General features: G+C 39.4%; 1 protein-coding gene across 1 annotated transcript in view; it reads right to left on the bottom strand.

Moving 5' to 3' along the window:
- Window positions 1-12923, bottom strand: part of ZBBX (zinc finger B-box domain containing) — a 112278-nt gene that overhangs the window by 73382 nt on the left and 25973 nt on the right. The window contains 1 exon segment of the mRNA XM_045197635.3: window positions 9263-9358. Coding sequence (XP_045053570.2) covers window positions 9263-9358 — 96 coding nt within the window.

The following is a 12923-nucleotide window of genomic DNA, read 5'->3' on the forward strand; positions in this document are numbered from 1 at the left end:
TTGGTATCAAAAAATAACAAAATGAGATCTTAGTATAAGTAATTGTGCCTTTCAAATTATATTAGAACATTTAAAAATTCTATTTAGAGAACAATCCTAAAAGCGAGTCAGAAGAGCAACAAGAAAACTATGCAGGAAATTCACACCTGCAATCTGCTTTCTATTTGCAGTTTTGATGCCATATAATTATGCACAATATTAATTATCTTAGCAAGTACTTGCTGTTGTTTTAAACTCATATGACATGTAAAATGCATCCAGAGGAGTTAGCTATTTTCAGCAATTACATATATTTGAGTTACATGAGGAACAAATTATTGTATATGCAATGCTTTGAATGAGAGATTTCAGGCAGATTAGAATAATAGTCAGTAACAAACAATCGATAATCTGTCATGTCTCATTTTTATAGAGAGCAGTGCTGTTGGATCACAATTAGATGATTTTTATCCCATTAAGTCCAGTGAACATGACTGAAAGTACATAAAATCACTATAAAATTTGTCAGGCTCCATGATAAAGCTATAAGGTAACATAAGAAGCACATGCAAATCACAAAGGCTCTTCAAATACCCAGCATCATGGGACTGACTAACGGGTTAGACTAACGCTCTGAAGGGTCCCCTCCGAAGTTGAGATTCTATTATTTTCAATTTAGATAAGGAGGAAGTCTGTATTTTTCACTGTGTTTCCCAAAAGCATTCCAAAATATATATTGCTATAATCCTTTGGAAAACAGCCCTAAAACCAAAAGTAATCATTTCAAAATTACTTTCGACTCATTATTATTAATATCACTTTGTTTTCTAGTTTCTAAATTTAGATGGTGTAGGTATTGTACTGAATTTCTACAAACAATGTATCCTGGCTAATAAAACCTCATGTATGGAGCACCTGCCGAGAGCAGAATGCTTTTATAGTTGTTGTCACCTAATCTGACCTGCACGACCACCCTGTGAGCTTCGGAGCTTGCATGTCCGAGTCTATCTTAAAGATTCTCTCAGCACCAGAATCAGAGAAACCCCTCCTCTCCCTGCGACCTTGGTTCGGGCTGTCTCTGCATTAAACCCTGGCACTGCCTCTGCCCTCTCCACTGTGTCCGCCACTTGCTCCTGTAACATGCTCCCTAAACCACGGTGTTCTTCCAGCTCTTCACTAACGCCAGCAGAAATCCTTTTCTCCCTTCCCCACGCTCCTTTCAAATGTCCTCTTTTCCCTTCCTCTAGCTTTTCCTTAGTACTGGCATCTAAAAGATCGTCACCCCTCGTGTAGCTTCACTGACGTGCAGGATAATAAACAGTCCCATACCTAGATCTCAAAAATCCTTGTCGACATTTCCCCAAGGAAGATATACAAATAGTCCATAAGCTGTTTGACACCATTAGTCACTGGAGAAATGCAAATAAAAATCACCACGAGATATTCCTTTGTGCCCACTAAGGTGCTAGAATCAAAAAGACGATTATTGAGTGTTGGCTAGGACTGGAGAAACCAGAACTTTCCCACACTGCTGACGGAAGTGCAAAGTGGAGCGGCCGCTTCAGAAAACATCAGGCAGTTCCTCAGACAATTATAGACAGGGTTACCCCACGGCCCACTGCTGGAGACCAGCTGAGAGAAAACACACGTCCACACAGAACCCTGCACACAAACGTCCACAGCAACAGTACACATCATAGCCAAAAGGGAGAAACTCCAAAGTCCATCGAACAACGAACGGATAAACATAATGTGGTACAACCAAACAATGCAGTAAAAATTAGGTACTGACACATGTCAAAACATGGATGAACCTTGAAAATATACTAAGTAAAGAAGAGCCTGACATAAAAGACCACATGTTATATGATTCCACTTTTAAATGTCCAGAATAGGCAGAAAATAGGTTACTGGTTGCTAAGGAACTGAGGGGGAGAAATAGAGGGGATGGAAGTAATAGCAAATGGGTTTCTTTTTGAGGTGACAAAAACATTCTGCAATTAATTGTGCTGATAGTTGCACATAACTGTGACTGTACCACCATCCATTGGATTGTACCATTTAAATGAATTAATTGTGTGCTATGTAAATTATACCTCAAGAATGCTCTTTTTTAAAAAATTCAAGTCAGTGGTTCTTATAGCTGTGTTCTTCATTTACCTTTTTGGTGTCGCATCTTTATGACTTTTGAAATGCTGGTTAATTAAAGACCTAACTGCAACGCCCACCAAGGAGCTGCCTGGGTTCACTCAACTTTCAGATGCATAGCGCTGCCATCAAACCAGTCTTGACATCAGTATGCTCAGAGGGAACAGGATCAAGGGTTTGCCAACAGGTCAGCACCTTGTTGGTATGGAGTCTCGCAGCAGTTCACACAGAAGCACAGCTCAGGTAGCCGAGAGACACACTCACTTAGAGGCCTGTTTTCTGCCCAAGTTAATCCCCATCTGCAAGACTCCCAGAGCCCCACGCACATGTGCCAGCTGCCCAACTCACCACCCTCAGGGAGCTTTGTCTCCCTCCCAGTATTTATAGTTCTCCCATTTAGATGCCATTCGTCAATCAGGAGTCACATTTGCCACAAGTCTAGAAAGACAGTTGACATTAATACCTTTATCTGTTTCCCAGGGAAAGAGCTAGAAAATTAACTAAATGTCAAATTCTCATACTAAAGAGCAAAGGCTTTTGTTAACCCTTCGCCAACATAACACATTTAGCATATCATAAATTCTTCTAATTATCCAATCTTCAGTTTTCAACATTCAAAGTAAAACAAACATTGTTACTCAAAATATAGTTTTAAATTATTTCGGGAGTTGGAACATATCATTAGGGATTCATTCCCATTTTCATTTGTTCCAAAATTGACGTATGTGCACCAGATACAATATCAAGCCCTGAAAATACTGCGATGAATGTGGCAAGACAGTCCCTCTCCTCGCAGAATTTAAAATGTGTCAGAAGGTATGAGAGAGGGACTAGTCAGTAACAACACAGTTTTTAAAACCCCTTGATAGAGGAAGTGCAAAGTAATCATCATATTGAAGGACAATGAACCCGGACTTGTGGCATAAGAAATAAGCATTATTCCCATCGAAGAAATAAGTGAAACAGGCAATACGCAGTCAGGTGTGTGTGTACAATGCTTTATTTTTAAGTGTAATATGAATGGTGAATATATACATTTTGGGGATATATATACCACCCAGACTCTAAAATCATGTCAATTATAATCATTCCTTTCTGAGAAAATATTTACTCCCCATCCTTGTATTTCTACCTTATTGGTGAGACTTTGGGAGAAGAAAGTGAGCCTTCTGCCCCTTCCAGGTTCTCTAAGAGCTGCCTGTCCAGAGAGGGATGCATCCCAACTAGATGTTGGTCCATTAAGGAGTTTTACTGGGGAGGCCCTGCCCTGCCGAAGGGAAATGCCTACTATGTGATGGAGAGGCTAAAAAAAAGTTCAACTCAAGGAATTATCAGCAAGCTGAATTTGCCTGTGCACTACTCATACCACAACCAGCAATTCTGACGGTGACCGTAGTAAAATTGATATTTTGATTCCTACCTTTTGATTCTCTAATCTATTTCTCACTTGGCTCAGAATTTGGAAAGGAAAGAAAAAGACGTTATCTAGTGGCCTTCAAAATTGCAGCACTCAATCACTCTAAATTTAGGGCAATGATTATCTATAATTTTACTCGAAATCACATATTGTAATGGGTCAAGTTCCCCAGGAAACGAATTCTAAGGTTTGTCTGCCTGACTTTTACTGCTCTGAGGATACCCGTGGGCAAGTGAAGGAAACAGAACTGGGCAAAGAGAACAGCTGAGTTCAGTGCAACTGCCAGTCCCAAGGTGGGGAGCTCTGATGGCCCGTCAGAGCTGTTGACAACTGAGGGAAGTGAGCTGCTGGCAATTTGCACCCCCCCAATGACCAGAAATGGGACCGGGAAATGGGCTACCTCCAAAGATGGGGTTTAAGCTCGGAAGTCACAGCTCCCTTTGAGCAAAGGTAATTCCTGGGGAGAGACTCAGCTCTGGTTATTCCACAGGCAACACTCCAGGCAACCAGCAAAGTGTCTCAGCCTTAAGGAGTGGAATCAGGGCGGCAGGCCACAGCATCTGCAAATATGTGTCTGCACAGCATTTAAAACGGGCCACAATGAGATCATCCAATTAACGCAGCATGTTATCCAAAATGACTAGCTATGATTCAAAAATACTGTATGATGAGAACTGACTGGTGCCTTCCGGAGGCAGGGGTGCAGAGAGGGCAAAATGGTGAAGGGGGTGAAAAGATACAAACTTCCAGTTATAAACAAGTAAGCCATGGAAATGTAATGTACGGCATGGTGACTGTAGTTTGTAATACTGTATTGCCTGTTTGAAAGTTGCTAAAAGAGTAGATCTTAAAATTCCTCATTGCAAGAAAAATACACATTGTAACTGTAAAGTGACGAATGTTAACTAGACTTATCGTGGTGATCGTTTGCAATATACAAATATTGAACCATTATGTGGTAAAATTGAAACTAGCATGTAAAGTATACCTCAACAAAAAAATAAATAAAATAAAAATATTGTATTATTCTAAACAGTAACAGAATAAGAGTAATGTGAGCCCAAAAGCTAGTATTGGTCATTGACAACGAAAAGAGAACAAATCGACCACAGTCAGTCAGCACAGATTGTGCTCTGATGATGACTGAGGTTCTTCCTCATACTTTCCTGTAAATGTATTCAAACAAGTATCTGTCCCCACTTACATCTATATTTATGGAGACATCCCTTTCACTGGAGGTAAGAAAATGTAAGAGGCTGCATATAAATGCCTCAATTATTGTTTCTCACTCACCTCTCCACTTTCCAAGGTCCCTCCTTTCCACTTAAGAAAATCCCCATTCCAGTTAGGAAAATATACATAACAGAATTGGTTAATGATTTCTTTAATCCCACCTCCCTTGGTTTATGCCACACTTCACAACAGGATGAATGTCTTTTGTTGGTTTCCCGTAGTTTCTAATATCTCTGATTAACCTTGTCTCTTCTGTTTGATTGTTTGTTAAAAGGAAATAAAAATGCCGGATATACTAAGACCTTATTTTTCATCAATATGAGGCTAACGCACTAAGACAAATTTTTTTAAACCTTTACTGTTGAAAATCATCCTAAATATAGAATTTGCATCCTTAGTAATTCCCCTTGTACATTTACACTTTATTTTGCAAATAATTACTTATTTAATAGAGTTTGGAGGAGGTAAAAATAAACTTGTGTCAGACTCACTGCCAAGTATAAGTTAATTGTGAATCAAAAGAAAGGCCCTGTGAAATTATAATGTTAGTCAACATGGAAATGGTAATAGTTTGCCTTCAATTTTTCAGTGACTTACCTCACAAGTGAAACAAGATATGCCAGAATAAAATGGTCCTTACTGACTGTGAACTTTGTGCAGAGTCGCTGAGCTATAGGATGGGGGCTTAAACGATTTACAACAATCAAATTTTGCTATGCTTTATAATAACCAGAAATTCAGCATACGCAACAATGTAAAGCATGGCAGCCATTAGCCTAGAAGGTTTGCTTTTTATATAGTAACGATTAATATTCAAATATCAGATGTGCACTGACTTCTCAGAGCAGGTGTAAATTCAGCAGTCAATTAAAAATCTCGTGACTTTCATAGTTACCAAAATAGTGGAAAACTGAAAACACTACATGACTAGTTTACAAGAGCTAAACAGAGATACCCACTAATTGCTGGACAACAGTGATCAGGCCAAGGCACAGAGCACCAAGCACCTTAACTCACAGTGGTAAGGAAAACAAGGAGAAAAAAGTGAGATAACTTAGTAATTCCCTTCATGAATTTTACTTTGCTGATAATTATTTAACAGAGGTTGAAATTTACATTCTCTCTCTCTCCTTTCCTCTCCCTGCCGTGTGTGTGTGTGTGTGTGTGTGTGTGTGTGTGTGTGTGTGAGAGAGAGAGAGAGAGAGAGAGATAGAGAGAGAGAGAGAAAGGGAGGAGAATCAGACATGGATAAATCTTGAAGGTCAAATCCAAAAGTTGAGGGGAAAAGCCCTGTCTCTTCCTCTCCGTATGTTCTGGACCAGATAGCACAGTGCCTAAAGTCACTGAGCAATGGCTCAAAAAATGTACTGAATAAATCAGTGAATGGAAAATTCCTCACATGAACTCACAGTGGGGTAGGTACACCCTTTCCCCTTAAAGTAAAGTGTCTTTAGTTAAATTCTATACTATTTTTATGTTAACAATTACACTCAATTTTGTACACTTCAATTTCTATTTCTTGTGACCATTCAATTGTACCATCCTGAGGGAGAAGAGTAACAGGTAACTGTGTTTTTTTTTCATTTGTTTATCTTCCTTGTTCTTTCCATCATTTCTGCCAGGAGGATCTAAACATTGAGTAGCCACTCAAAAGTAATGGACTTTGATAAATGATGATATGAGAAAGGTCTATTTTGTGTTTGTGGTTGTCACAGCTTGGGTCTTTGGAGCTACCAATATTGCTATTCAAGTAACTTGTAAAGATTGAAATCGGGAGAACCAAGATGGCGGCGTAGGTAGACACACTGCGCCTCCTCGCACAACCAGAACTGACAGAGAATCCAACGGCAAGGGGGTCCGACACCAAGGAAATAAAAAATAAACATTCATCTAGACCGGTGGGAGAGGCGGAGACCGGCACCTGGGTGGAGAGGACTCGCGTGGCTGTGGTGGGACGGAGACTGGCGGAGTGTGGGCAGGCAGTCCGAGCACTAGCAGACCCTGCGGCCACACATTCGCACACAGATAAACCCAGAGGGCCGGACTCAGAGTGGCGGAGAGTGGGGCAGGCAGAGTGCGGGTAGCACACTGCAGCCCCACATTCAAACATAAATAAACCGGACGAACAGCGGGGATCGAAGCAGACCGTGCAACCCAGGGCTACAGCTCAGGGAAATAAAGCCTCAAACCTTTGAATGAAAACACCCGTGGGGGTTGGGGCGGCAGCGGGAGAGACTCCCAGCCTCACAGGAGAGGTCGTTGGAGAGACCCACAGGGGCCTAGGGCGTGCACAAGTCCACCCACTCGGGAACCAGCACCAGAGGGGCCCAGTTTGATTGTGGGTATCAGAGTGAAAGAGTGAAATCCGGAGGAGAGTGAGGCAGGCGCCCTTGCTCCCTCTGGGCCCCTCCCCCACGTACAGCTTCACAGCACAGCAACCAGCGTTACCCTGCCCAGGGAACACCTAAGGCTCCACCCCTTAAAGTAACAGACACGCCAAGACAAAAAAAAAAAAAAAAAAGGCCCAAATGACAGAACACTTCAAAGCTCCAGAAAAAACACAACTAAGCGAGGAAGAGATAGCCAACCTATCGGATGCACAGTTCAATGCACTGGTTATCAATATGCTCACAGAATTGGTTGAATCTGTTCGAAAAGTAGATGAAAAAATGAAGCCTATGCTAAGAGAAACAAAGGAAAATGTACAGGGTACCAATAGTGATGAGAAGGAAACTGGGACTCAAATCAACAGTGTGGACCAGAAGGAAGAAAGAAACATCCAACCAGAAAAGAATGAAGAAACAAGAATTCGGAAAAATGAGGAGAGGCTTAGGAACCTCCAGGACATCTTGAAACGTTCCAACATCCGAATTATAGGGGTGCCAGAAGGAGAAGAGGAAGAACAAAAAATTGAAAACTTATTTGAAGAAATAATGAAGGAGAACTTCCCTAATCTGGCAAAGGAAACAGACTTCCAGGAAGTCCAGGAAGCTCAGAGAGTCCCAAAGAAGCTAGACCCAAGGAGGAACACACCAAGGCACATCATAATTACATTACCCAAGATTAAACACAAGGACCTACATCCAAGATTACTGTATCCAGCAAAGCTATCATTTAGAATGGAAGGGAAGATAAAGTGCTTCTCATATAAGGTCAAGTTAAAGAAGTTCATCATCACCAAGCCCTTATTATATGAAATGTTAAAGGGAGTTACCTAAGAAAAAGAAGATAAAAAATAGGAACAGTAAAAATGACAGCAAACTCACAGTTATTAATGACCACACCTAAAACCAAAACAAAAGAAAACTAAGCAAACAACTAGAACAGAAACAGAACCACAGAAATGGAGATCACATGGAGGGTTGTCAATAGGGGAGTGGGAGGGGGAGAGGGGGGAAAGGTACAGAGAATAAGTAGCATAAATGGTAGGTAGAAAATAGACAGGGGGAGGGTAAGAATAGTGTAGGAAATGTAGAAGCCAAAGAACTTATATACATGACCCATGGACATGAACTATAGGGGGGGAATGTGGGAGGGAGGGGGTAGGCAGGATGGAGTGGAGTTGGGGGGGGGAATGGGACAACTGTAATAGCATAATCAATAAATATATTTAAAAAAAAGATTGAAATCGACCAGTGATCTTTCTAAACATAGATCTCATCATCTCCATCCTTGTGCCTCTAAGATAATAAAACCCTTGACCCATGACACAAGGCCCGTGGTTGTCAGCTTCACCTCCAGGTCCATGAGCAGGGTCCCAGTGTCCCCCATCTGTGTCCCATCACTGCCCAGCACAGACCCTGGGTCCTAAGGCATTCAATGAATATTTGTCAAATAAATTACTGTCAAATGAATGAAATCAAAGCATCATTAAATATAAATTCTGTAATGTCCTATCTATACTCACTATATTTGTTACTTAAGTATTAAAATTTTAAGACTCTCTGACATGGTTTGAATTTAGGCATTTCAGAAAGAATGACTGTATGAGGATAAATAAAAGCTGCTAATACGTAGGAGGAAAAGTAGAAACCTGAGAGATAAGCTTATTTAAATAATAATGGGTGAGGATAAATGAAACAATAATTTTTAAAGCTAAACAAAAAAAGCAAACATGAGATTTCTATTTATAAATTAGAGAAAAATAATACTTAAGTCATGTGTTCACTTAAAACAATAGATAAAAATATTGTCTAATTTTTAAATGTCAAGTTCACAGATAGAATGCATAACCTCAAAATTCTAATCAAGCTAAGTGTTTCAGAAACTATATTAAAACACGGTTTAAATAGCAAAACAGAATCCAGATTAGTGTTCAGCATAATGGTTTTAAGATATAGGTAAAGACTGTACATAACAGGATTTTAGAAATTAATGTAAATCATCCTAAATTCTAGATAATTAAGCATGTTTTAAATGTCTTTGTGTTGAAACATTTTATAAATACACTACCAGTAAAGCATTTTAAAGTTTTTCAAGTCATACCTGCAAAAGAGTTGTTCTATGGAGTTTCAGTGCCCCCTTCTGGTGAATTTTAGCAAAGCACCCTGAACAATAATCTTCTCCACATTCAAGACATACCTTAAAAGATATTAAAAAAAAAATACAATCTTATCATATGACTTTGAGAAAATATTTGTGTAAAGATGTTATTACTATTATCTTTATTTCTCCATTATATACCTAGGTGTCATTGGAATTGAGAAGTCCAAGGAAACTGAGACAACTATTTGTTCCAATTAAGGTTTAACTCTGAGAAAAATGAACTTATAAACTAATTACTCTCATATCAAAATAACTATAATAGCTAGAATAGATGTTTTATACATGTGTTGGATGGAGGTATGTATGTACAATGTCTGAATACATCACAAAACAACCGGCAGCATCAGGCCCAACTCCTTGGCCTGGTCAAAACTAAACAGCCCCACTTCTTTGTCTACTTCAGTTTCCGCTCTTCTCCCTCTCCGCAGGCACTCACAGGGCACAGTCACTTCCAAATGCTGTGGATACTATCTGTCTCCGAAAGTCCCCAGACACTTCCTTGAATGGAACTCCTTCCCTGATGATTCTCAAAATATGGTTGAAAAGTATTTTTAGAAGAGTCCTCAAAGAAAAGTATTTTTACAAACTGGATAGAGCTGCATCAAAAATATCAGCAATGTTTATGACCAGTGAAATGATTATGGAAAAATATATATTTATCTTCCAAATTCTTTACAGTGTAAAAATATAATTTTTAAAATTTAGATAAATTGAAAAATGTGATATCCTTGTATTCATGATGGTGCCCAGCAAACTAGAAGTTGATATGAAAGACAATGACATTTTTACTGCATGTGAAATTACTACTGTGCAGCTGTACAGCCACTTGAATACTCTTTACAATATGACAAACAACTGCAAATGGCTAAAATCCCTCTTTTCTTGAGTTTGCCTGGGTGAAGAACTACTGTTAGTGCAACTAAGAAAGTGTGAGGGCTCGGAGAGATGGTGTCAGGAAGTCTACGTCAAGGAGCTCGCACTCCCTCCGCCCCTCTTTTATCCCCTCTCAGGGTGCCCACCACCACTCTCCCCCTCCTTCCTCTGCCCTCGTACCAGGGAAACATAAGCATAAAACATTTGGGGCCGACTGGGGAGAGGCTGGCCGAGTTCTTCTGCATTGTACTGGTCGATGGTGGACTGAAACGTGCAATGCAGTGATGCTTCTCAAAATGTAATGTGCACGTGAATCCTACGGGACTGTGTTGTCAGTAGACTCCGTTCAGGAAGTCGGAAATGCCACCTGGGACGCTGCGTACTAACACGCCTCCAAGTGAAAGCATGCAGCAGCTGGTGCAAACCACACCCTGAGTAATCACACACCAGAATGTGTAAGACACAGAAAAGCAGACTCACTCTTATTAAAAATCCAATAGACATTTTAAGTCCATTAATTTTAAAAAATTGTGTAAGTCCCCACATAATGACATAGTTACCTACAGTAATGTAGACAGAGTCGTCGGATGTAAATGGTTAGGATAGCACTACCAAAAGGTTAAAAGAGTGAGAAATTTTTATGTCGCTGTAATGAAACTACAAAGGAAGGCTAGAATCAGACAACGATATTCACAATGTTTAGTGAGCATTCGCTCGCTGCTCTAAGGGCTTCACATATCTCATCTCGTTTGTTCCTCACAACAACCCCCTCTAGTGATAAAGGTCGTTGTATGTCCATTGTCAAGATGAGGTAACAAAAGAACATAATGATTAAAAATGTGTCAGTTGGTACAGCTAACAGAGCTAGAATTTCAACCTCACATTCTGGCTCAAAACTCAAGCTTTTACCCACAATCCACATTACTAATCATTAAATCAATTACTGATCATTAATTTCAGTCTTAATCATTCATTTAAAAACAATAAAACCTGCAACGAAATAAATATATCAATGACTGCATATTCTGGTATTTGTCAAAAGCCAAACACATTTTTTCCAATGTCAAAAATACACATATAACTCTGGCTGGTGTGGCTCAGGGGACTGAGCACAGGCTGCGAACCAAAGAGTCTCTGGTTGGTTTCCCAGCCAGGCACATGCCTGGGTTGCAGGCCAGGTCCCCAGTGTGAGCCATGTGCAAGGCAACCCCACATTGATATTTCTGTCCCTCTCTTTCTCCCTCCCTTCCACTCTCTCTAAAAAATAAAGAAAAGAAAAGAAAAAGAAAAGAAATCCAAATAGATATTTTTTCAAATATGATTAGCCCTATAGCACTGGAGTTTTTATTTAAGGGGAAGAAAAAGGGACACTATCCCTACTATGGGAACTAGTCTTACCCTTTTGACTCTTATTTCAAGAGCTAACGTCTCTTAGAGAAATGATGATAAACACACCTAAATACATAATTTTTCAAGTCCAAAATGAATTAAAAACTATAATTCCACATGCATATATGGTAATATCCTTGTATTAATGCATATTTCAAAATGTATTCTGCTTAATTTTATTTTACTTATCTGCTAATATTTTAATAAATTTCTTATAAATACTCAGCCATGGTTTTACAATGTAATGAGATGACGGAAAGTCACTTTCAACATACAATTCTAAGCCAAGTATCTGTTGACAGCAGAGTTTTAATGAAAGCAGCTGAGCAGAAGCTGTAGACTGGAAGATCAAAGCTGGAGCAGCAGAGTAAGCTTATGCATTTTGTCATACAAGCATATTTAGATTTAAATTGGGTTAAAAGGATCGTCAACTGGAAAATCTTTCTAGGCAGTTTGTATAACTAGCAGGACATACTGAGAACATAGACAAGCACTGCATTCCACCGCAGATGCGTCTCCAATGAGGGTACCCAAGTGCAGTTTCAGTAAGCATCCTTCTCCTTCGACCGAGGCAAGACCACTCAGTTGTACTAAGCCTTCAGAAACTACTGGAGTTTAATTAAATTACCCACATTTGCCAAATTAATATACAATTTTTAAATATCCATTTCACTTTTGCCATGTAGAAACAGTCTAAAGCTACTGTAACATCTTTAAAACATGAAAAATAATTAGAAGTTTGGGATTTTATTTTCACCATCAACCTATGTGAACGCAGCAGGACATAAGGAGATGTGCCAGAAACACATAATTTGGTGTCTCCTGACAATACACCAGGCACAATGCTGAATTTTTCACATGCATTAACCCACTGTCCTGAATAACTGAGGTATAGTCTACAGTTATTCATAGTATTCCATTTTACACGTGAGAGAACAGAAATATAAAGGAATCAAGTCATGTGCTAAAGGTCACATAGTTAATAAAAGGTAAAGTTGAGATTAAAACCCCCAAAATACAAGGTCTTAACCCACCCCAAAATATAATTTTCCCTGATGAAAAGCCTATCATAAGATATGGAAAGGTTGACTCATTATCCAACCAACATTATCATCTAGAATGATGGAAGCTAAAACAAAGGATAATCTCAGAGTTTAACGCTAAAACAGTCAAGTTCATTAGGTCTGCCTAGCTTCAATTTTTAAGCAATTTATTGTTGTGTTTTGACAAGTATATTATTTTCATCAAATCAAAGAGCATCCTTTATTAAAATCTTAGTGAAATGTTTAAGTACATTTAGGGCGTAAATCCCAGCTTCTGCAGTTTTCAGGCAAATCAG

The sequence above is a fragment of the Desmodus rotundus genome, chromosome 2 (genome assembly GCF_022682495.2).
Source record: "Desmodus rotundus isolate HL8 chromosome 2, HLdesRot8A.1, whole genome shotgun sequence".
Classification (NCBI taxonomy): domain Eukaryota; kingdom Metazoa; phylum Chordata; class Mammalia; order Chiroptera; family Phyllostomidae; genus Desmodus; species Desmodus rotundus.